At 49.5% G+C, this 25,722-nt stretch overlaps 1 protein-coding gene across 1 annotated transcript in view; it reads left to right on the top strand.

The window, feature by feature from the left end:
* TMOD1 (tropomodulin 1) overlaps positions 1–25,722 on the top strand; it is an 82,326-nt gene that overhangs the window by 7,676 nt on the left and 48,928 nt on the right. Inside the window, exon 2 of the mRNA XM_057720161.1 lies at positions 11,535–11,685. Within this exon, the coding sequence (XP_057576144.1) occupies positions 11,566–11,685 (120 nt within the window). The 5' untranslated portion in view covers positions 11,535–11,565. The remainder of the gene's footprint in view (positions 1–11,534; positions 11,686–25,722) is intronic.

Below are 25,722 nucleotides of genomic sequence, written 5' to 3'. Positions count from 1 at the left end.
TATCTTTGTACAATTCAGTGAGTAAACTGGCAGGATAAATTTCTTTAAGTGGAATTGCTGTGTCAAAGGATGTATGCCTTCGGATAGATATGGCTTAACTTGCCTCAGGAGAGGGTGTACCAATGTGTCCTTCTGTTCTGTGTGAGAATGCTGGTGTCCTCCACATCTTGAGAACACCAGGGAGTCTCAGACTTTTTGCATCTTTGTTAATCTGATAGAGGAGAACTGATCTCATTGCTCCATTACTTTTCTCTAGTTATGCGTGGGTTTCATTCTCTGTTCATAGGCTTATTAGCCATTTGTATTTCTTTTCAGGCGAATTGTCTGTTCTTCCCACATTTTCACTGGGCTCTTTTTTTTTTTTTTTTAATTGTAGGAACTCTGTCTATTAAAAAAAAATTAGCCCTTTGTTCAATGTGCGGCAAATATTTTCCCCCAACTTGCCTTTGGGCATTGCCCATGCTCATTTTCACACTGGTTTTTCAGAAAATACAAAAAAGTGCTTCATAGCACGTTTTTAACCTCTGCTGGGAGGCAAGGTGACAGATTTCATGTGTGTGAAATGGAAAGTGAGAATAGGAGTTAGTTCACAAGCGTGTCCACTGGGTTGGCCAAAAAGTTCGTTCGGTTAGTGACTGTTGTTCAATAAAGTTCTTGGTGAGAATGAAAGATGTCTTTTATTTTTATTTAAAACCGAATGGACTTTTTGGCCAACCCAATACACGCCAACTTTTATTCCACCAAGACGTTGTCTTACACCCGTCACAGCTAAAGCTAAAAATAATGGCAGGCATTCATTCACGCACTTGTGCAACAAACCTGACTTTGGCACCTGAGAGAAGCAGGGCTTTATGATGGAGTGTGGGAGACCAGGATGCTGGCCTTCAAGTAGCTTTCAGTGTTGGGGTTGGGGGGGTGCAATAAGATGATGCTTCTGATGGCAGAACTCTGATGGCCCCTCCTTTGTACCCTTTTCAGCCGGTGTGAGGATGGAGGCCACGGAAAAGGCAGAGGCTGCCGAGAGCTCGTGGTGGCCTGAGCCAGGGCGGATGCAGGAGGTGGGGAGAAGGAGCCACAGGGTGGAGCACGGCAGGGTTTGCAGGGCAGGTGGGCAGGCCAGCTGGGACAGGGGGACGGGGTCAGCACCTCTTCCTGGAACCCTGTTGTTTACAATGATTTGTTCAGTGACTCAGACACCGTGATGACCTCAAGAGGTAGAGAATGAAAACACACACTGGTGTACACACACGCATGTGCTTTTCTCAATTAAACCCTATGACAACTTTGACGTGGGGACCTTTGAGGCGCTGTGTGAACCTTTGAGGCGCCATGGGAACTGGGACGGGGCTTGTAGTCACTGCAGAGAGTGATGGAGTCAAACGCTGTGTTTTATTTCCCTGCTTTTTTCAGAAGGTACTTTCCCGTATGACTAAGAGAATGAGATCAGCCAGGGAGAATAATACAGACAGGCCAGGAAACAAGTTTTTTAAAGAGAGCGGATCATCTCCGAGTCCCCATGCTCTCCACTCAGTGGCTCCAAACATGTCTTTCGAAATAGAAACAGGCCTTGAAGGGCTTTAAATTTCATCTTGTCAATTCCCAAAACCTACCATCCGTCAAGATGTCAGCCCTCTCTGGAAAACCTCATCTAGGGCTCTAGCTTCTCTGTTCACATGCCTGGCATAACAAGTGCTCACCACCTCCAGAATCAGCCCAGTGCCTCCTCGGGCATTTTTTATTTTTAGACAATTCCTTGTGCTGATTGGAAATTCACGTCCTAGTTGCTTTGGTAAATCTGTCTTCTGAGTGCTGGGATCCACAGGCTACTTTTGTTCCTTCTTCCCCAGGTCAGCCCATTAGAAGTTTGCAGCGTGTGACCGTGTTCTCCCGACCCTTCAACTGTTCTTCGTATGACACCCTGTCCCCCTTCTCTGGGCTCGGCTAGCACCGCTCAAGAGAAAAGACCCAGTTCACAGGAGAGGTCACCCATATGGCCAATAGGCGTATGAAAAGTGCTCAGTATCCTTAGTCATCAGGGAAATGCACAATGAGATACCACGACCCACCCGCCGTGATGGCTAAGATGGAAAGTACTGACAATACCAGGAGTTAGCAAGGGTACGGAACAACTAAAACTCTCAAACACTGCTGGTGGGGGTGGAAATTGTACCGTTACTTTGGAAACTGTTTGACAGCACCCACAGAAACTACGTGTGTGCCTGCTCTGTGATCCAGAAATGCTAGTCCAGGTACATACCCAAGAGAAAGAAGTGATTACTCCTCCCAAAAGGCATTCATAGCGCTACTTACAACTACCAAATACTGGAAATAACTTAAATGTCCATTAACAGCAGAGTAAATAAATAAATTATAGTATAATTCATGCAATGGAATACCACACGTTAACAAAAAAGAATGACCCACCACTCCAACACACAACGTGGAAGCATCTCACAGGTATGATGTTGAGTGAAAGCAGTCAGACACAAGAACAAAGCCACTGTATGTGTCCACTTACATGATGTTCAAAAACAGTCAAAGCTAACTTATTAGAAGGTTTTAAAAGTGCGAGTAGTAGTTAGCTTTGAGGGAGATGGACTGGGAGGGGAACGAGAAAGCCTACTGGCAGGCTAGAAATGGCCTGTATCTAATCTGAGTGGTGTTTACACAGGTGTGTACACATGGGAAGATTCAGCGAGCTGTGCTCTTAAAACTTGCCCACTTGACTGTATATAAGCAATGCCTTATTAAAAAAGAAAAAAAATCACAACCCCCCTAATGCAAAAGTGGGGGCCCAGAGCTGAGCTCCAGCCTGCAGCCGAGCAAGACCATCATCGCCTTGCTTTGTCTACGGTACCTTTATGAATGCAGCTGAGATCACAGCATGGCTCTGGGGGTCAGCGCCTCAGGCTGTGGATTTATGTTGGGTGGACAGTCACTGGAGAAGCCCCAAGGCTTCCTCGTGGCTGCCCAGCCACGTCCACTCATCTAACGCTTGTAGGGTTGACTTATTGGGCTGGGGCTTCGTAAGACCGAGGAAGGGGGAAGGAAACCAGCCATCGGAACTGCCCCATCCTTTCTCTCACTGCCTCTTCACATCACCCCTTCAGAGGTGCAGGTTGTGCCCTCACCTTACAAAGAAACCCATGAAGCTCAGAGCCATTAAGTGACACGCCCGAGGGTGCCCAGCCAGTTAGAGCCAGGGCAGGGATTTTAGCCCAGGCCTTTGTGACCCCATGCCATGCTTTCACCTGTCACCAGGCTGACCTGAGAGGAGGCGTCATCTGTGAAGTGGAGCTAATGGCCCAGCTCAGCCTCCCTCTGAGGGTGCTGGGTGACAAGAGGATGTGTGTGACACCACCCCAGGGATTTCTGTGAGTCTTATCCTCCTGACTTAATTGTAAGCTTCCTGAGGTCCAGGACTCTCCTGTTAATTTCTGTCTCTCCCACAAAGGCCCGCTATGCCCTGCACAAAGTGGGTGCTCAGTAAACACTCACTCAACGGAATTAGGTTGTGGAAACTGAGATCCAGAGAGGTACAGCAACTTGCTCGAGGCCACACAGCAAGTCCCTTAACCAAAGTCAGGACTTGTAATCAAGCCCTTTGACTCCTATCCCAGTGTCCCCCTGCCACTGCACAATGGCCTCAGCTTCCTATAGACCCCAGGGACTGGAGATTCCAGTGGGTTGGAAGATACTAGGGAAGAAAAGGACCATCCCAGGTGAGCCAAGGCTGAGTCTAGCCCTGGGGCCTTCAGGATGTGTGTCCTGGGAAGAGGGCTGGAAATAAGTTGTAGTTTGTACACTAGTATGGAGCCCTGCTCTCAGAAGCATCCTGTGCTCGGTTGAATGCTCCGCAGTCGATTTCTTGAAATTCTTAATTTTATCTTTGGATTTATATTTTTTAAGTGAAGCCCCATGGACAATGAAGTGTGCGCCAGAGCCTTGAGGTCCCACACGAGCCCCATCTCCTGCTGCTTCTCTGCTTCCTGGGGACGGGTTCTTAACTTCCTGCCGCCTCACCTCCTGGCACTCCCAGGTCCCACCAGCCTCTCCTTACCCCCTACTGCCCAGCTACTACTGGCTCTCACCCTGGGTGCGTTCAGCTGGCAACTCTGCAGCGCAGGCCTCTCATCTTCTCCTGATCCAGGCACCCACCTGGTGCAGAGGTTGGGATACCCTTGGGATCACCTGTCTCTGTGTGTTGGGACAGTGGCTCCACTGGAAGGGGAGATGCTTGGCTCGACTGCCTGGCACCCTACCAAGGCAGAGTGTCTGTCCTGCATCTGGCAGGGATGGGAAGCTGGCAGCCAGAGGACCTGGTGTGCATGTTCTGAGGCACAACACTTGGGCACCTGCGTAGATCACAATATTCAATCATAAATTTTTAAGACACCATGACAGACCAAGACAGAGACCATAAGAGAAAGGAAAAACTTTATGTCATGGTACCTTTGATGGCACTTTTTTTTCCTGTTTTTAAACTCAGGATCCCACAGTCTTATTTTGCACTGGACCTGGCAAATTCTGTAGCCAGCCCTGCCTGGGAGAGTCTTTCATCAGGGCGAGGTGAGAGCTCAAGCCATCACGCAGGGCTCTCTGGGGACAGATGGCAGAAGACTCAGACCTAGGTGGCTGGGATAGCTCAGCCCTCTTGGTCCAGTTCTCTCCCTGTCTGTCTGGATCCAATCATAGGAACTCTCACTTCTTGCCCTGCAGGGGACATGAAATTGCAGGCATGAAAGTGGTTGGGTTTTTTCGTTTGTTTCTTTCCTTAAGCTGCAAGGGTCTCTGCACTTTGAACTGGTTTTTGGTGTCGTTCATTGTGTCACGTTTTACCACTCTGTTCCAAAACTTAAATATTGAGGAAGGTAAGCCCCCCAAACTTACAATACCCATTTGTCTACCTCTTCCACACCCTCCCCCTCCCCATGCAGTAGAGGGACCGTTGACTTTCTTCTCTTTGGGGTCACTAGCCTGAGATAGAATTCAGGCATCCACCCAGCTCCGGGGGTCTATATCCCTGACTGACCTGCAGTAACGGAGCCTTTAGTCTGAGCCGTGCATGCGTTGCTGGTCAGATGTGATGCTACCCCCACCCAGTTCAGCCTGGGGGCGGGGAGGTGGGAGCCACCATCTCCTCTTCTGGGCAGGGAGGCTCCGCAGAGAGGCTGCGGCTCTCCAATAAGGAGGTGGGCTGGGGGGGGGGGGTGGGGAGCTGAGTAGAGGTGGGGAGAGGGCGCTCCATGCTGAGAGGACCCCGTGCACACGGCCCAGAATGTCAGGCGTGCTCAGGTGCTGGGGACAGGTGGCGGGTCCAGCTGGAAGGGGAAGGCCCGTGCAGGGATTAGAAGCTGGGGCACAGGTGGGCCAGGAAGAACCCATCGTCAGGGAGGCTGAGGAGTGCGGAGAAAGGAGGGGGGCAAACTGGGACAGTCTCACACTTGCGTGGCTGCAAGGAGCAGGGCCTCATTGGAGGCGCCCGCGTGCAGCACGGGAACGGGAGGAGGGGGTGGGTCTTGTAAGGCCTGGGGGGGATGTGGGTCTCGTGGGACCCCAGCGTGCGCCAGAGCGGTCCAGGCCTGAGGGAGCGGGGACTGGGCTCTTCCGGGGGCACCGTGTTCCCCGTCTCTCTCAGCCCCGTGAGCTCGCCTTCCAGATGCTCCCTCAGACCCCGCAGAAGGAAGCAGCCCTGCCACACCTAGATTTTAGACGTCTAGTCTCCAGAACTGCGAGGCAATGAATTTCTGCTGTTTAAGCCCCTCTGTCTGTGGAACGTTGTCAGGCAGTCTCAGGAACCAATACAAATGCCAAGAAATCAAGGAGCTCAGCCATCCACCTCATATTTTTTTTTTTAATCCAAGCCACTGCATAGGTCATTGACTAGCCAATCAAGTGGCTGCCCTTGAGCCAGGCACCTGCTCTGTCCAGTCAACTGAGGGGGGATCGCATGGCATGAAGCATGGCTGCCCCCGGAGGTGCCCCTTGGAGGAGGGCCGTGGGGAGGCAGCTCTCTCTCTGGAGGAACAGGGGACATCTGAGGTGCTCTTGTGTCCCTGGAGCCAACGGGAGAGAGAGACTCAGGCTTCAGGGATGAGGGATCCCGGCCTAAAATCCCTTCAGCCAAAGTGTCTTCCCAAAGGGAAGAGGAGACAAAGACAGAGGAGAGGGGCTGTGAAGAATCAGCTTTGTTTGTGTATCTACCGCCCTTCACCGTGGCTGAAATAACAAGATGGTACGACTGGGAAATACTCATTTGAACTTGTGACTCAGCTCTTCCCGACCTCAGGGAAGTGCAGTCCATAAATCAAGATGCGGTTCCAGCGCCTCCTGCCCAAGCGTCCCCCAGGGCAGATGCTGGAGGAGCCATTAGCAGAAGTGACTGGACCCACCTCCCGTGAAAGGCCTGCAAGCGCGTTCGGTACTCCAGGAGCTGCCCTGTGTCAGAGCGCTCATTCCGCAAGCTTCCTGATGGATGGCCTCAGCCCTTGACCCACTCATTTTTACTGTCCCACCTGCCTAGTGTCACTTCCTGGCACAGCTTGTAAATTCTATCTTTTCGTTTTCCTATTTAGCAGCCGCTTACGGTGTCTGCCATGGAGAAGCAGGGGGGCCCGATATACCGTTCATGTAAAATACTCAGGGTGTGGGAGAACTTCAGTTTTTAAATGTGTTTTGAAACACGTTTATTGAGCTGTGCTTCTCTTTTCCTCACCAGCTCTGAGTCAGGACCCAGAGTGTAAAGCAGGCGGCGGCGGCGCTGTTCTGCCTCCGGCAGCATCATCACCCCTTCGTGCGCATGTCTCCCCTCTCGGGCTCCCAGCCCTCCCAGATCCTTCCACTCTAAAGATGGGGAAACAGGGGACCTGAGAAGACAAGGGACTGGCCCCAAATTCCGAGGACACTAGATGAAAGCCCAAATGTGCTCATGCCCTGCTGACACCTTTACCAGGTACAGGGCTGGTCACTGGGGCCATGCGGAGAAGACACAGGGTCTCACCTGGGGGACGTGACAGTCTGATGATGCTGTATGGGGGAGCCGGGGGGTGGGGCGGGGCAGGGAGGGGGGTGGCCCCGGCAGCAGCAGTGGCTGCAGCGGCCTCACCGTGATGAGGCTGATGCGTGTGGAGCCCACGCGGACCACGCCCCCGCCCCGGGCTTTGGCACCTTAGCTGCTTGCTGCCACCTGATTCTCACAGCACCCTGTGGGGCGAGTGCGGTTACCCTCTCACGGCGCAGATGAAGACACTCAGTCCAGGGACTTTCAACTTTTTATTTTAGCAGCTGCATCCTTTCTTCAAGGGAAATCCTATATGGAACCCCAATAAATCAGGCAGTACGAGGGGTGAACCCCCTTGCTTAGCCTCTCCTACTTAACGCCCTGCAGGTGGTCTGGAGGAGCTTTCTCAGCGCCTGAGATCTCCCCTGAGCACAGTTGAAAGGTCACCTATAGGGGAGAGGTGACAAGCAGAATTTCCCAATCCATTTATGCTCATTTTACAGGTGAGCAAAGAGAGGCCCAGAGGAGGGGAGGGATTTAACAGCTGTAAGATACCATCTCTTCCAAGCCATCTTTTTTTTTTTTTTCCTCTTTTGGCCATGCCACACAGCTTGTGGGATCTTAGTTCCCTGACCAGGGATTGGACCCAGGCCCTTAGCAGTAAAAGCAGAATCCTAATCCCTGGACCACCAGGGGACTCCCCCAAGCCATCTTTTCAGGCCGAGCTTGCAGTGGGCTCTGTTAACATCGTGTTTTCACCCCCTCCTGCCCTATCTCTCCCCCATCTCCAGTTCCCCCACATCACTGACCACAGGAGAAGAATCTCGCTTCAGGGAAACCATCCCTGGGAGCCAAGCGGATGCGTGTGGCTTGAAGCTGACAGCTTCATAGTTTCCCTTAGGAGTTCTCCGTTCCTCTCAGCTTATTTAATGTAATGCCTCATCACTCTGTAATAGTCACAGGACACTTGACATTAGAAAGGGCCTTTTAAATCCTTTGAAAAAGGATTTTTAAATTCATCAGCACCTTTGGAGTGTGTAAGTGGAAAGTTAACTTTCCCATGTGGGCAGAGGGGGAGACTTCTTCAGGAAATTTCATGATTGCATCCCTCGGGGCGGCATCTCTGGAGGTGGCCTGCCACCAGCCCCATAGTTGCCACCTGCCCCTCTCTTCTTGCTCCTTCCCGGCTCCCCTTCCCCAGCTGGCTTGGACACGGATTCCTTTCTCCCCTGATCCCTCGTCCTGGCTCATCCCTTCTCCAGGGTCTGTCCACGACTTTTTCCAAGGGTTTTAGTGCAAACCATCTAGGAAAAACCAGTCAACCAGCCAAGGTAACGAGCATGGGACGCTCCCAGGGTCCCAAACCTGTCCCAGCTGTCCTGTCCCCCAGTCCCTGCTTGTCCCTCATGGGATCCAGGGGTGAATCTGAGGCTGTGTCTCCAAACTTTGTTCCGTGAGATTCCAGTTCCAGGAGCCGTTTCTCAGAGACACGGTTTCATGGTCCAAAGGACAGGAAGGTTCTGCTTGTACCCTCCCTGTCTCGGTGACGGACATCCGTTGTGGGGAAGCAGACCAAGAGTCTTGAGAAGTCAGGCAGCGTACAGAGCCCTGTGCAACTTCGTACAACCCAAGGCCTGTTTGAGCACCAGAAACGTGTTTTGCAGCCCATCTGAGTGATGCTGATTCGGAGGTGTGTCTGTGAGTTGCTTCTGGAAGCCTCTGAGCCCATCTCTAGGGTCCTCTTGGCCCCGGGATGGAGACCATAGTGCCTCTCCTGGCTCCACTCAGGAAAATCCAAATTAGGTTATTCTCTGAGAGCCTTCAGGAAAGGTTTTTTTCATCTATACCAGAGTGTTGGTATAGAAGCTTGTGCTTTCTTTGGAAATAAATAGAAATGAATCAAGGGGAGGGGGCCCATTTATGGTCTGAACATTGCATTCTTGGGGTCTGGTCAAAGGAAGATGTCAGGCCAAGCCAAACCATGCTTAGAGAAAAGGATGGCACTGGCCTTGTCTGTATTTGGGAAGCAAGTCCTTTCTTGTCAAGCCAGCTGTCACACACTCAGATTTCTCCTACAAATAGGCTCACACGTGCACGAACTTACATTAATAACACGTATCTCTGCTCTCTTTCTGAAATGGAGGCTTTTTCTGGAAGCTCAGTGAATTTTGGTTTTTGTTTAGTTAATTAATAAATAATTACTCACAGCTTTTTGATTGATTAGTTGGTTGTCTTTTCCTAGTTTTTTTTTTCTCTGCTCTGGAAAATTTCATCAGTCATTTCACAGATGGACCATGGGTTTTGTTTGTAATTGTTTGCATCGGGATCTAAAACCACAGACTGCTGTGAGGAAGGTGATACTGATTGTATTCGTTTGCTAGGGCTGCCATAACAAAGTACCACACCCTGAGTGGCTTAAACAGCAGAAATTTATTGTCTCAAAGTTCTGGAGGCTACAAGTCCAGGATCAAGGTGTTGGTAGGGTTGGCCTCTCTGCCAGCTTCCAGTGGTTTGCCGGTAGTCTTTGGTGTTCCTTGGCTTGCAGAAGCATCACCCCCACCTCTGCCTTCATTTCACATGGTGTTCTTCCTGTGTGCCTGTCTGTCTAAATTTCCCTTTTCTATAAGGACACTAGTCCTATTGAATTAGGGGCCCACCCTTCTCTGGCATGACCTCATCTAAACTTAACTAATTACATCTGCAACAACCCTTTTCCACGTGACATCACATTCTAGCTTGGAATGTGGTACTGGGGTACGGGGGCGAGGAGGGTGACAACTTCAACATGTGAATTTGGAGGGGACACAGTTCAACCCACAACATCAACTCTACACGTAATAACACATTTCATCCTGCAGCACTTAAAAAAGCTGCGAGCTGCTGCCTCACCCTTTAGCCTGCCAGCCTCAGAAAAAAAAGCTGAGAGCTCAGCTCACATAGGCTGAAGGACAGGTGGGAACCGGCTTAGACGCAGAGATGCTAGCGCTCCTGCAGCAAGCTGACACTGTCCATTCGCCAAGAGGAGAAGAGCTCAGAATGTCCTCAAGGTGGTCTGATTGGACCACCAATGGCAGGTGAGAATTGGACTTGGGTTCATTTCAGTAAAAAAACTTCCTGCTGTGGGCACAGCCCTGAGGCGGGCCCTGGGGAGAATAGGGTGGAAAAAACCCAGGTCCTGCCCGTGGGGAAGCCTCAGGAGACAGATGTGCGAGCTGCATGGAGAGGTGTGGGTGCAGTGCCGTAGCCGTGATGAACTTTGCTCAGGAAGGGGACACTGCGGCTTCACAGAGGAGGTGATGTGTGAGCTGGTCTTGTCATGTTATCGGACAGTTCCAGCCAAGCTGGGGGGCGGAAGGGCTTAGGGGCCCCGTCGTGTCTACTGGTGAGAGGCAGTGTCTTGAGGTGGGGAGCACTGGGGTCTGGGGACAGGAGTTCTGAGTCAGGCCCTAGGTCATCCCTCAGCTTCTTTGTTGAGAAAATGGTTTTAGTTAAAAGACTCAATTTACAGGGTGTGGCATCAGGATTGAATGAGTTCTCAGGTGTGAACGTGTCATGGTTAGGGACGTAGCAGAGACAGGATGCAAACACGGTGTTAGGTGCCTGTGCTACGGGGAGTGAGCGGTAGCCTTCTCTAGCAAGAAGAGCAGCTGGGAAGTCGCTGACCTGGACCCCAACCCCCACCCCCGGCTCCCTGGACCCCCACCCCCTCGATCAATCACTTCCTCTCGCTGAGCCAGCTCCCTCAGGGGTGAAATGACAGGTCTGGATGAGGAGGTCTCCTTCTGGCCATGAAGTTAGGTGACTGTATGATAAGGTGCCAACTACAACGGCTAGAGCAGTGTGGGCTTGGATTGCCAGCAGACCTGGGTTCAAACGGTGGTTCTGCCACCTCTTCGTAGTGTGATTTGTGTGAGTCACTCAACCTCTCTACGCTCAGTGTCCTCATCTGCAAGATGGGGATAAATGCCTCCCTAGAGGTTAAATTAGAATGTCCTTGAGCATTACTTAACACACAGCTTGGCATATGGTAGTAAAAGTAAGCTATTACTGTCAGCTGCTTTTTGTGAGGATTGAATGAGATGTTGTAGGGGAAGGGCCTGCATGCAGCAGGTGCTCAATTAACCACTGACACCCCCCCCACTCCCCTCCCCATGCCCCGCTTTTCAGATTGGCCTTGGCAGAGTTTCCAGCATTCATGTTTTCCATCAGCGCTTAGGGTGAAGTGTGGAGGGTTGTACAGAAAATATTTGAACTAGTTGAAGAATAAAATAGTTTTCAGGCACTCATAAACCATTTATAAGCACCTCTTACTTGTAACTAACGGCCATGCCAATTACAGTGCGTTAAATTGCATGCCCTCGGGACTCTTACCTTGCATAGTTTATTAGTCCAACTTAAACAGGATTCCTCTATAGTAATTATTATCCTGACAATTTATAAAACATGCCCAGGCCTCCATGTGAGTGACAAGCATCTACTGGCTCTGAGAGCAAATCCAAGAAGGGGCTTTCTAAGATTTTTCTCTTTCTGGCAGGTCACAGATCAGCACAGAAAGTTCCTCTACAATGTCGTACAGACGAGAACTAGAGAAATACCGTGACCTGGATGAAGATGAAATCCTTGGAGCCCTAACAGAAGAAGAGCTGAGGACCCTGGAAAACGAGCTGGATGAGCTGGACCCTGATGTGAGTAGGCGCTAAAGGGGACCTGTTGTCACAGGTGCAAGGACAGCAATATTACCAGCTGGGGGAGGGGCAGGGTGACTTCCTGAAGTGCCACTTCCTCTTTCCTTCTATGGCAATAGCATTGGAGTAACATCGCCTTTGCAGGTGTGTGTGTGTGCGTGTGTTTTATTAGTCGGTTTCTCTAGAGAAACAGAACTAATAGGAGATATACATGTATCTATATCTATGTATAGATAGGTATTTATTTATTATAAGTAATTGGCTCAAATGATTATTGAGGCTGACAAGTTCCAAGATGTGCAGTTGGTAAGCTGGACACCGAGGAGAGCTGGTATTGTAGTTCTAGCCTGAGTTTTAAGGCTTGAGAACCAGGAGAGCTGATGGTATAGTTTCAGTCAAATAACCGGCAGGCTCAAGACCCAGGAAGAGGCAATGCTTCAGTCCAAGTCCAAGAAAAGACAAAAAACAAAAGCAATTACCCACCTCAAAGTAGTCAGGCAGGAGGAAATTCCCACGTGCTGGTGGGAGGATCAGCTTTTTCGTTCTGCGTGTATTCAGACCTTCAACTGATTGGATGGCGCCCACCCACATTAGGGAGGGCAGTCTGCTTTACTCAATGACCAATTCAACTGTTATTCTCACCTAGCAACACTCTCATAGACATACCCAGAGTAACGTTTGGCTAAATGTCTGGGCACCCCGTGGCCCTGTCAAGTTGGCACATAAAATTAACCATCGCAAGTCCACTCCTAGTCAACTTGGCACCCATACGCATCTCCTTAAACATGCTTATCTCCATATAAAGACAATAACAAGGTCAGAATTCTGCCTAACATGATACAACTATCCTGTGTACAACCTGCCAGAAGACGAGGTAAAGTCCTTGAGTGATGTTTGCTTTTCTCCTTGATCTCCCGTAACTTCATACTAGGATGTAAAATTAACGATACTTAGATGCCGCCGTATAAAACCAATACCTCTTATGTTACATGTTAAGAGAATAAGAGAGGGACGAAGACAAAGATATTTACTTAATTCACATACACAGTCACACACACACAAACATGTTCGTATGAAAAATACAGAGGAAATCCTCGTGACAGCATTGTCCTTGTGTCTCTAACTGGTCACACGGTCATAACTAGTAGTTATAACTACCTTCTTCCACTTCCCATTCTGTACTCCCTTTGCCTTCAGCAAGCACCGCAGCTGGTTGTGGTTCTTTGCCTGGTGGAGCAAATCTAGTTCTGAAGGGCCTGGACCATTAGTGGTCCTGCCTGGATTGAGTTGTTATAGTTTTCTATTGACTTCAATCACAGGGCCTGGTAATACTAAGAAAGCCCTAAGAAAGCTCCTGCATTGCAGAAAAAGCTTTTCTTTACCTCCTTGGTGGAGCAGCAGTCTGATTTCCCCTTGGTAATCGATACCAGTCACCCCAGCCGACACAGAAGCTCCCTTCTCTGCCTATGCGTTGAGAGGCATAGGAGCCCAGAGTGGCCAGGTGACAGTCTTAGCTTCCGATCCAGTGGAATCAGTGTTGTGTCTCCTGGTGGAAGCATTCCTCCCTTTGGAACCAACTAAGACCTTGAGGCAAGCAGAGTGTAAGGTCACAGGAACAGGAAGCTAAACTTTTGCCAGTGGGTCACTAGGGGTACCAGTTGTAATAGTAAGTGGTGCTACTCCCATTTCACCCTTGATTCCTGGACCCGTGAATCCTGGCCATGAGAGAAGCAGCGCCATATATTGGACACTGATTCAGAGCATGTACAGGCTCCTAGAGACCCTTGCCCAGTCCTGCAGGATATCACCACCTACCTGCAAAAGTCCAGCCCGCCATTCCATCAAGCCAGCTGCCGCAGGATGGTGGGGAATTCATGTCATGGAATAAGTTAACTGAGAAGTAAAGGACTAGGAGGATCCCTTCCACTGGTTTGATGTTTTCATCCTTGCGTTTCATAGGTAGCACATATAAGTGTGTTTCATGCTCAGAATTCGCCTTTGAAGTCAGGTCATGGCAGGAGGGCCCCTGGTCTCGTCTGTGGCTTGGCCAGTCACCGTAGAGCTGTGAGCAGAGCTGAGGGAGCGGCTCCGAGGTGGCCATCCCAGCCACCCCAGCCAATGCCCAGCTCAGAGAAGGTAGAGAAGGAATGTTACTGAATTAAGTGAAGTTTAAAAGTGGGATATTTCATGCCTTTTTACAAACCTGTCACTGCTCAACCCCAGCTTAACAGTGATCCATACAGAAAGCACTGCTGTACCGTTTCACTAACCCTCGTAACTGCAGCTGATGTACAGGGAGTGAGGTTAGCAGAAAAGACGCAGGACTAGAGGTTAGATGTCCCAGGTGCAGCCCCGGCCCTGTCTCTTACATCCATGTAACCTTGGGCCAGTTGCTGTCCTTCCCTAGGCCTCAGTGTCCGCATCCATGAAATGATGGAGTTGGTTGGCTCCATTCAAGGCTGAGCTTCCATGAGCTTTTAACCTGGTCTTATCTTCAGATTTGATTAAATATCTTCTTTCTAGATAACCCAGAATCCTTGTCTAGGAGTCCTGGGTCCTAGGCCCCACAGAGTGACAAGCGCCTCCAGCAATGTGTCCTCATCTTGCTATTCATGACCCCCCTCCCCCGACCCAGGCAGGAGGGGATGGTCCCCGAGGTGAGGCCGCTGGGGTTGATTAGAAGGCAGCACTGGTGGGAGAGCCTTGGATTCCGCCTTCCCCTGCACCATGACTTTCCGTTAGCCTGGGTTTCCATAAAAACAAGTATGTAGGCAAGAAACAATCAAGCTTCCGACTTTACTGCTATAAAGTTATTCTGTTCTAATTCTATCCAACATCACTGTTGTATAGAATTGCAAGAACAGATAGTTTTAAAAAGTGAGAACAAAAGGGGAATGTAGCTACTTCTGGTCAACTCAGTAAACGTGACTCGGTTGCCTGCCCATCGCCGGGCCCTGTGTGACCACCGACAGGGGAGCCTGGCGGGGATTCTGCCCTTCAGGCGCCCAGTCTAGTGGGGAGCGGGCATAAGAAACCATGTCCTAAGTGGGAGCAGGGAGGTCAGGGAGAGGAGTAATTCTTTCTGGTGGGAGGCCTCACAGAGCAGGTGATACTGGAACTGGGCCCTGGATTTTTCTAAGTCAAGAATGAAAACAAAGAGTTCTGTGCTGAGTGAAGGCCACAAGCAAAGTCTCACGCGCAGATAGTAATCGGTGATGGGGTGTTTAGGTGAGGTTTCTTTGGAGTGTGAGCTGAGCCTGGAAGGAGGTTTGGGCTAGATATGGGGGGAGGGGGTGCAAGGCAGACTAAAGGTCTGGATTTTTCTCAGCAGGCCCAGAGAGTCCCGAGGGCAGAGAGTCAGTGGACCTGCTGACTAAGAACAGATGGACTGGAGGAGATGCTGGGGAGACGGGTGAGAGGTGGAAGGGGCTCGCACGGTAGTGACAGAGATCTTTCCTGAAGAGAAGGAAGGGCCCCTGCCCCTCTCCACTACCCTTCTGCCATATTGCAGAATCTTTGCTGTTTTCAGGGTGAAGCACAGGCTCCCAGGAGCCTCCAAGGCTTGCTGCCTCTGGCCTTTGGGGCTGTTGGAGTTGCCCTGAGTCCCTGGATGGGAGTGCATTTAGATTAGGCTGTGGCTGCAGATTGGGTAGGTGATGACCAGGGTCAGAGCCAGGCATCAGACCTGGGAGTGGGAGGGAGGCAGATGGAGGGGCCCTCTCAGAACCGAGAGCGCAGCCTCTAAGGACAGCTGGGAGCTCCATTTCACTTCTAAACTGGCAAAGAGTCCCACCCCTAGTATCAGGACGTCTGGCCGCAGCAGCAAATTCCCAGGACCTCTGTACCTTCACACAGCCAGCTCCCCTGAGCCCTCCTTGTAGGTGATTAACAGCAACGCATGCATGTGAACACTGGAAGGATGGAAAACCCTGGCACAGAGAGCTGACTAGCTTGCCCAGCATCAGCAGGACCAGGGCGTAGAGACTCAGATTTCAAATAGGCTCCAAAGTGTGGCACCTCCCCCTCTGGCAGGAGGAAGGTACAGGTGCACTTGAATTTGGGAGTAGGGTTGGGCAATCCGAGACCTGTGATCCTCATACATTGTGGTTTCAAATGGACATTTGCAAAGACCCCTTTCTAAGTTGAAGAAAAAAAGAGAAATCAGAGCAAGGATAGGAGATAACGGAGACCAGTGGGGTTTTTGTCCTCATCTCACAATTGGCCCTTCACTGCTTTGGCTCTGTTACCTGATTTGCAAGTCAGTATGGGAGTTTTGAAAAGATCTAGTGGGGCTCCATTCTTTCTGAGAGCACAAACATTCCAGCTTGAGTTTCACCCTCCCTCGGCCCATGTTCTGAAATCACAGCACAAGGAGAGGCCAAAGGTATGAAGACCATGAGAGGCCTCTGAGCCTCTGGCCGGGAGGGGATGCAGAGACCAGCAGGTGTCCAACCCTCCAAGTTACAGAGCAGAAACTGAGCCCAGAGAGGGCAAGGAACTTCGCTGTGGTCACACGTCCAGGCAGAACGAGCCCAGGCCCCAGGGCCGCTGCCCTCTCTCTTATACGCTATACTCCTCCTGTTTTAATTCTGGTTTAACAAGAACTTATATGGCACTTTTTATGTGCAGACACTGTTCTAGGCACTTTGAAAATATTAATTCATTCAACCATCATCCTAATCCTATGGTGCAGACACTGTTATCATCCCCATTTTACAGATGAGAAAACTGAGAAGTTTCAGTTTGTCTAAGAAACTGAAACAAGGCAGTGGCAGAGCCATGACACGGCTCTAAAAGTTCACGTCTTAGCCACACCACTATAAGGCTTCATTGGAGTCTTCAGGAAGATAGCTTGAGCCACGGATGTGCTCTGGTTTTGTAGTTGGGGAAGGTACTGTATGAAAAAATTATCCCCTTTTCTTCCTAGAAACAATCTGAGATGCAGGAGTCCTTATTCAGTCCTGGCTCTACTCCCAATTTAGGCAAGTGCTTTTCCCTCTTTGGATCTCAGTTTCCCTATCTGCAAAATGGACACAGTGGGCCTCAATGCCCTCTGACACCCCCTCCAGCTCTAACCATCTCTGATTTTATGAGCAGTTCCTGGCAATCTTATGACCTGAATTTAGCTCACAGGTAACATTTCAGGGAGTTATGTTTTCAGTGATGCAATTGTTAAGCCCAGTGTCATGTGACACAGTAGAGTACGCAGAGTTGGAAAGCTGCTTTGTTTGCAGCAGAGGATTCCAAACTTGTGCACAGTGGAAAAAAAAAAAAAAAAGAGTTCCCGAAACTCTCTCTCTCTTAGTCTGCGGCCTGGAAAAACTCAAGCTTATCATGAGATGGTTGCACTTGGACTCCCACGGGAGAGGACTGCTCCGTGTGCTAAAAGTATCTGCTGTTGACTGATTCCCCAAGAGGATCTGCCCTTTCTTGTCTCTCTGGAGTTAAGTGGATGCTGCTCTGAAGCTGAGCCAGCTCCTCTGTTCAGATTGCCTTTGTACCAGGCAACGGGGAAAACGGGCGACATACAGCGATGTTTGAGAATAAGTGTGTGAGCTCCTATAGCATCAGCAGGTACTTGACATTTACTGGGACAAAGCCCTGCACGCATTATCTTCTTTAGTCCTCTGAGAGGTTTAGTTATCAGCCCCATTTTAAAGGTGTAGGAACTGAGGCTCAGAGAGATGAAGTAGCCTGCCCAGGAGCTGGGATTTCAGCCCAGACAGTCTGACCCAGTAGCCTGTGATGTTAACTACCACCTCCTATAAGTGCGTGTGGAATGGGCCTGGAAGGGAACTTGGAGAACAAAGTTGGGGAAAAACCAACAAATTATTTTTTCTAATATAGTTTCTCTTGAAGTTATGTTATTTTCACCATAAATATAAATCTTAAAAAAAGAAACCACCCGCACAAAGAATTTAACTATAAATGTTACTTGTTAATGAGGCTTTGAGGAAAAGAGGTAATATTTTTTAGTGTCTCAGTAAAAGGATCAAAATATTTGCACAAGAGAAGATGGTAGAGATAATCCCAAACTTACAAAGAAATTGGGTCCTAGAGGTTGATTTTGAAGTCTGTTACTGGGAGTCTGTGACACATTATAACTATAGAAACAACAGTGGAAAACAACAGACCCCTGCAAGGCCTGAAATAATGATAATAAACATTATTATTATTGTTGTAAAACTACAACTATTCTCTGTTGAGGTTGTCTTACATGCCAGGTGTTTTATGGGCATCGTCTCATAAAATCGCCACAGGGATCCTGTGAGGTTGAGCCTCACAGGTTGGGGTTAAACTCATTTTAAGAGAAGGAAGTGGAGGCCCAGCACCACACAGCTGGTAGGTAATAGACTAAACCCGGGCAGATCTGCCTCCCTCAACCCACAATGTGTCAAAAGTTCCGAGAACAAGAGGCCGTGAACTGCAGGGAGAAATGATGGAGGAGAAAACCTAGAACTGTAGAATCTCAGAGTCAGAGCAACACTTAAAGATGATCTAAGCCCCATCCCCATCTCTGTAGATACAAACAGTGCGGATAAAGCAACCCTGGTTTACAGAGTCCCTCCTGCATGCATGTCATTCACCCAGGGCTTTATGTATTTCATTAAATCCTCATACCAACCCTTTGAGGTAAGCAGTATGAGCAGCACTTTCGTGTTGAGAAATCAATACAGCAACAACAACAAACACCCTGAGACCCAGAGAAGGGAAGGGACTTGTTCAAGGTCACACAACAAGTAAGCCACAGCACCAGGACAGAATCCTGGGACTTCCTGTCACACTGCATGGCTTCCCACCAGACCCCTTCAAAATCATAAAATCCTCCCTATTCATGGCCCAAACCGTATCCTATAAACCAGAGGATGCTCTTGGCTCTGCGGGAAGCAGCCACGTTTGGTCCACAGGGCCGTGGTTCTCCCTGTAACACAAACCGGCAGATTCACAAGCCCAGGACAGAAGTAAACAGTTGAAATGGAAAGAAATAAATCTCTGCTCTAAAAATAGGCACACATCCTTAGAAACACTGCCGGCCACGCACAGAGCTGAGGATGGGCCTGGTGGGGTGAGGGTGCGTGAGGCCAGGTGTCAGTGTGTCCCCATCCCGCCCGCTGTCTTCTGGCCCCGTGACCACCTCCCTTCCCCCCTCTCCTCCCCACTGCCTTCCCCCAGACCGGCCTCCAGCCTCCCAGAATGCCCTCCTCCCTGCCTCTGCTGCCAGCGGACCTCTTGGATCTGGGGCCCTTTATTCTAAAGTCAGAATCCTCCCATTTCTCAAGGCCCAGCCTCCCCACCCCTTCCTTGGGAAGCCTTCCTGACCCTCCCCCTCCAAGCCCCCAGCACAGCATCTGCCCCACTAAAGACACTGAGCAGTTTCCTTTTTGACATTGACATTTTTAATAGGAAATATGTTAAACATACAGTAAAGTACATAATATACCTATTTTCCCATTACCCACATTTAACCAACGTAAAAATATTGCCTTACTTGATTCAGATCACTCTTAAAAAGAAAAAAAAGTCACCATAGATAAAGTTTTAACCCTGCCTTCCCACCCCACCCACCCCCGTCATTTCTTCCCCGTCTCTACCCCTCCCACACGTTCTCCTTGAGAGGCAGCAAACCAGCACTCACAACATCAAGTAGGTAATGAAGGAAGGAAGGAAGATGGGCCAGTTTTCGTGAGGCACTTGGCCATCTTGGGTCATCTTTTACTTTTCCACTCTTGAAAGACATGTGGACTTAAGAAAGTTTTCACTTATCACTTTACCTTCCAAGAAGAAAGGCAACAACAGAGCCAGTGATAAATGTTAACTGTTTCTTGGCCTCTGTGTCAGAGACAGTAGGGAGTGGTGGGGACTGAGACAAATGGGAGAGTTTGTGTTTGACTAAAGGGCACTTGCTGTTCCACTCTGCCAATTGATGCCCAGTATTGCCACATCATCTGATTTTTCAAGAGATGCTGGAATTTTGAATTTTTTGCACAAGTTTCCTAGCTGAAAGTGTTGGCAGCTCATTCAAATATACAGACAAAATCAACCAAGTTTTGGCATTTGTTTGGATTATAGATCTCCCAGTTTCCAATTCTAATGCTGTTCACATGAAAGATTTTTAGATAGATAGATGGATGGATAGATAGATGATAGATAGATAGATAGATAGATAGATCGATCGATCGATAGATAGATAGATGAAAAGTACCTAGCCCAGCACCTGGCACATAATAGGTGCTTAGTAAATGCTTGTTGAACCTGAATATATGACTTGCCCACTAGAATCTAGGGTTCTTGAGATTTAGAGCCACATTGTACCACCACAGATATAGGACAGCCAGGTACAGTTGTGTAAGTTATATAAGGTTTACACTGCACAACTCCAGGAGCCACTGTTCACATAAACCAGAGAACATATAATGCCCTCAGAGTTGTGCAGCACACAGTTTGCACAACCAGATGCAGCTGCCATGACAGAGTCTCCCCATAATGCAGTATCTGTTCAGTTGAATGAAATTGAACAATTATGCCCTATGGTGATAAAAACTGATTTTCATAATATGTTTCTAATATAGAGTTCAAGCTTTTTTTCTGAGGTTTCAAGCTAAAGGGGATTTTACAGAAAGAGAATTCAAAGTAAGAGAGCACCAGTGCCCTGTTTGTGGCCTCAAAGGCCTAAGATGAGAATCCAGGTTGCCAGTTACAATCCAGTCTGGCTGGAAGTAACAGAGATTCAAAACAACATGACTTAAGCAGTGGTTTATTCGTCTCATAAGTAAAAGTCCGGAGGCAGGCATTCTAGGGCAGGTATGGAGCTTAGCTCCCCAAATTTCCTGAAGTCCCAGGCTCTATTGGCTCATCTGCCTGCCGTCACTAGGGTACAGCCCCCATCCTCACTGTCCAAGGTGGCGGCTGTGATAGCCACATTCCAGGCATTAGAATAGAGGGCAAGGGGGGTAGAGAAAAGGAGAAAAGCCATTTCCAAGTACCTTTCAAGGAAAGTTGCTGGAAATTGCCACTGGACACGTCTCATACCATGACCCAACCTAGCTGCAAGGGAGCCTGGGAAAAGTAGTCCTTAATTTAAGTGGCCATGTGCTCAGCTAAGAGTGGAGTGCTTTTATTACTGGAGAAGGGGAGATGTGATATTGGGGACAATTTGAAGTCTGTCACTGTGGGTTTGCGAGGTTGATGGCCTGATGTTCTGCTCTGCCGAAAGCTCCGAGGGGAGGTGAGAGGGGTTGATCGGAATTTAACCAAATCCAGGTCCCCAAAGAAAGCATTACAAAGGTCTTACTCTCTAGCTTGGCATTTCCCAAAACCCCCATCAGTGAACTCCGGTCCCATGGTGGGCACCCTCACTCTATCCCCCTTCATAATGTGTCCCCTTCCCCAAACCTACTCAGGGCAGTAGTTAGGTGGCCTTGCAAACAGCTCAGGACAGCAGGTGGGATGCTGACCCGAAGGGTGTCCAAGAAATATCATCTTTCTCCTGCTGGAGCATCAGTGCTGGGTGATTCTGGGCAATTCCAAACACGTTAGCGCCCACAGCTGGGTATTGGGGATTCAGAGAAGACTAGGATACATCCCAGCTGGCCTTTGAGGGGCATTCAATCTCCTTGGGGAGAGGGATATGGCATAAATGTGCTCCAAGACAAATTAGGAGGAGCATTATATAAGAACTGGCAGGATGCCTCAGGGTGTTTGGAAAGAGAAGCACCAGATCCGTGTGGGGAGCACTGCAAAGGCTGGACAGGGTGCCCAAGGGAAGGGCTTTCAAGGATGAATGCAGGGTGGAGGGAAGGGATGGAATTCCAGGCAAAGGGCACAGCCTGAGCAATGCCCTGGCAGGGTGAGGGTGTGTGGGGCACGGCTACGGAATGTGGAGCAGCCTGGAGCAGCTGGAACAGGGAATACTGAAAGACAAGAAGATCGGGAGACTGGAGTAGATTGAGGTCAAATCACGAAAAGCTCCCTGTGCCTCGTTGATGAATTTGGTCAGGATTCTGTCCGTTAGTGGAGGGGCTGAGCATCTGTGAGTGTGTTGGGGAGTGACCCGGTCAGATGCACAAGTTGGTGCGGTCTGTCTGGCTGATGGAAGGGGAAGGGAGTAGAGATGGAGAGGCCTGAGGCAGGGAGGCCAGCCTGAGGCTACTCTGATGGTCCCACCAAGAGACACCACGGCTTGAACTAGGCCGGTGCCCATGGGACGGACACATTTCCAAACCCTGCAGCCTCAGACTCCTGCCCATGGCGAGCCCGGCCCCCTCGTTCTGCCAAGCCTCTGTCTGTGCTGTGCCAAGCCCTGTAACATCCCTCTCCTCTCTCCTCTTCACCGGGCTGTTGCCTGCCTGGTGCCCTGGGACTCACTCAGCGCGGGAGCCTCCTCCTCCAGGAAGCCCGGGTAGAGCGAGCTGCTCGCACTTGGGTGTGCCTCCCTCCCTTAGGCCCCTGTGGAGCCCGGTCACTCATGCACTGTCTCAGGCTGCCCAGTGCCCCGTGCAGCAGGGAACGTGGAACATTTTCCTTGTACTTGAGGCGGAAAAGGAGGATTAGGAGAATGCCCGGTAGAAAAGGCTTGGCCTCACCTTGTGCCATGAACACCAGAGAGACACGAAGTGTGTGCCGTTGTGACCCATAGGGCCCCCCCACACACAACACCTGGGCTTGGGCCACAAGGGTGCCTTTGGATGTCAGCACGAATGCCCTATAGAGCTGCCTGGGGGCAGTGGTAGATCTTGGGCTTCACTGGCCCTGCAGCAGGCTCAGGGTGGCTGAGCCGAAGGCCTGGCTCTTTGCGCAGAGAACGAGAAGAGTGGAGGAGGTCCAGAGTGCGTGGGGTGGAGGGGCGGGTGGTATATGGATCTAGGTGGGCACTTAGAGGTCTGGACCCACTTGTCCCCTCTGTGACTGAGCCTGAGTGCCACACTGTCAGGTTAAGTCCTGCCGTGTGTGACACGAGAGCTCTGTGGAAGCCCCACTGAGTGACTTCTGGTGAGATCTGGAGCTGCTGGTGGAGGACGCAGGAGCGGGGCCCTCGGTATGCTGACGGGCCCTGAGGCGCTGGAGGGCCACACTTCACACAAGGGGAAACATACCTGGCAGATAATTGGAAAATAAAAGTCCTCGAGGCCATTAGAACAAAATTTGGGGGTCAAATACCTTGTAAAATGTAACGGGGTGGCTGACTGGCCTATGCAATGTTTGGGCTGCTGCTGTGGTGTCGGGAGGGTGGGTGTCTGGGGTCGTTTGAAGCAGGAGGGAGAGAGAAGTCTGTGGGAATTCTTAGAAGTTAACCTCCTGGGTTTCACTCTTACCTGGGATGGTAACTCCATGCCTCTGTGCCTCAGTTTCTCCACCTGGAAACGGAGACCAGTGTGATAAGGAGGTGAGCTCTGGAGAGGGAAGCTGGTCCTCACACAGGGCCGCATCTGGTTGCCAGGATCAGTTCTTAGAGGAAGGCAGTCGGGTGGGATGGGAAGCTTTCTGTGGCTTGGGAGTCAGGAATCTTGGGTTCTCTGTCTAGCGTGTGACCTCAGGCCAGGCCCTTGCCCTCCCCAGCCCTCGCTGCTCCCAGTGCCTGATAAAGAGCACGGTCCACCCTCTTCTAGGGGCTGTGTATGGTCCAGTCACAGATCAGAGATCCAGGACTCCTGGAGCCCAAGGGGGGCACATTGTACATTGCCTTGTTCTTAGATATAGCTGATCAAGGGGGGAAAGTGATAAAACTCCTTGTTTTCTGTTACTGTGAAGAATCAGGTTAAAGGGCATTGCATATATGCTAAGCCAGCAGTCTGAAGACAGTCATACTGATCCTTGAGATTGTGTACATATTAATTATGTACAGTGTCACCTATATATCAGCTCAGACTTCCTAGCTGTGTGGCTAAGAGGCTGTGTGACTTTGGGCAAGTGACTTCAGTGTCCCTTGCCTCAGTTTCCCCAATTGAAAATGAAAGAATTGGCCCAGAGGCTCTCTCAGGGTTTTGCAGCTCTGAGCTGCCAGGAGTCTATGATCCTTTTAATACAGTGTGTGTGTGTGCGCGTGTGCACGTGCACACATGCGTGCACATACGTGCTGCCTGTGTGTGTACTTCTAACCCAGCTCACAGTGGTTCTAGCCAGGATGGCTCCTCACATAGCCCCAACTATCTATAGCAGTGATAACTGTGCAGATACTTAGTATTTGGGCTTTACTGCACCTGTTCACAGGGTGTCAGAGCTCCTACAACAGCACAGTTGAGGATTTGTCAAAATTTCCACTGTCCTTTGGGCAGCTAGACTCCAGAGCTTGGAAGTTCTAATTTTACAACATTTAAGAGGAAGTCACCATTTAAAAAACTGCAAGTAGGGAACTACAGGAAGAGATTGCCTACTTTTTTCCCCTGTGATTATTCCCAAGAACATATTAACCTTTTTGTTTAAAAAAAAATTTTTTTTAAAAACCTCTAAATTAAAAACCGGTGTATAGGACTTTCTATGTGGCTCAGTGGTTAAGAATCTGCCTGCCAATGCAGAGGACACAGGTTCGATCCCTGCTCCAGGAAGATCCCACATGCTGTGGAGCAACTAAGCCTGTGTGCCACAACTACTGAGCCTGTGCTCTAGAGCCCATGAGCTACAACCACTGAAGCCCGCCCGCCTAGAGCCCATGCTCTGCAACAAGAGAAGGCAATGCACTGAGAAGCCCATGCACGGCAAAGAAAAGTAGCCCCTGCTCCCTGCAACTAGAGAAAGTCCCTGGGCAGCACCAAAGACCCAATGTAGCCAATTAATTAATTAATTAATTTAAAAAAACCTTGTGTATATGCCTCTTTGTTCCGCTAGCCCAGAGCCTGAAATGAGTAAGATATTCAGTAAACATTTGTGGAATAAATGAATGAGTATCTTGACTTTCTCTATCTGGAATTTTAGTCTGATAGGAACCTCAGGTCAGAGGTGGCAAAATGGCAGCCCATGGGCTGAGAGTGGCCTGCAGCTATGTTTTATTTGTTCTGAACATTGTTTTTAAAATATTTGGATAATGTGTCAATATTTAAAAATCAAGAGCTTTCACATAAAGAGGAGCCGATCTAATAACACCACCCACATTCTTACAGGGCAGTAATTGGCTGGAGCTGGGTAGTGTGGGGGCGTTGAAAGCTCCGGTGTGCCACCGTCCTCCCCACTCCCAAGTGTGTAACAGCTATTATTGTATATTCAGGCGAAGGTCAGAGAGTGTTTCTAGAAATTCTCCCTCCTTAAAACTAACACTAGCTTTCCAGTCAGGCGATAATAAGGAGATCACGCAGGCATCAGTCGCTGCCCTCCTCACACAAGTAAATTCCCAATTGTAAGTAAGGACCTGAAGGCATGCTCCGAGTCATATATATCAAAGTTGTCTCCTAAAGCAACTCTCACCCCTAACCCACCGGTCTTTGGAGTGAAGATGTGTGTGTGATGTGTGCGTGTGAATACAGATTCCCCTCATGCAGAAGTGATATCTGCCGTGGAGGAACCCGCGGATGCTTCCCTTTGAACTAACTATAAAGAAAGCATGTGCCCAGCAAATATATCCGTGCAGACCTTAAGATTAGGGAATGAGACTTAAGTATCTTAAAGATTAGATGGCTGCAGGCACCATGGACGTATTCTACCTTCACAGGAACGTAGAGGCTAGTTATCAACTACTCTTTGCTATTCACTAAAGTGAACCCCACTTCAGGATCTCGATTACCCTTAGAAGCTAAAACTATTGTTTTCCACACATGCTGTAATTGAGACTTTTCTCTCATTTTATTCTACTTCCTCCATTTACCTTCCATCTCCCTGGTTACTCCAGATTAGAGAGTCCTTAGTGTGGTCCTGGCCCTATGTCTTAGCACCCTGCCTGGACGCATAATACTCACTCCGTGGATGTTTGTTGAATGAATAAGAAATTAAAGGAATGAAAGATACATATTCAACAAGTATTCTCCTGGCCAAAGGTGACAGCAAAATGGTTGTGGGAACTCTTTCCTCACCAATTGGATAGGCTGGGTCTGAGAGTCAGTTTTAGGTTGT

Source organism: Hippopotamus amphibius, chromosome 2 (assembly GCF_030028045.1).
Source record: "Hippopotamus amphibius kiboko isolate mHipAmp2 chromosome 2, mHipAmp2.hap2, whole genome shotgun sequence".
NCBI classification, from domain to species: domain Eukaryota; kingdom Metazoa; phylum Chordata; class Mammalia; order Artiodactyla; family Hippopotamidae; genus Hippopotamus; species Hippopotamus amphibius.
The sequence above is the reverse complement of the archived record's forward strand: the minus strand, read 5'-3'. Positions and strand labels throughout refer to the sequence as shown.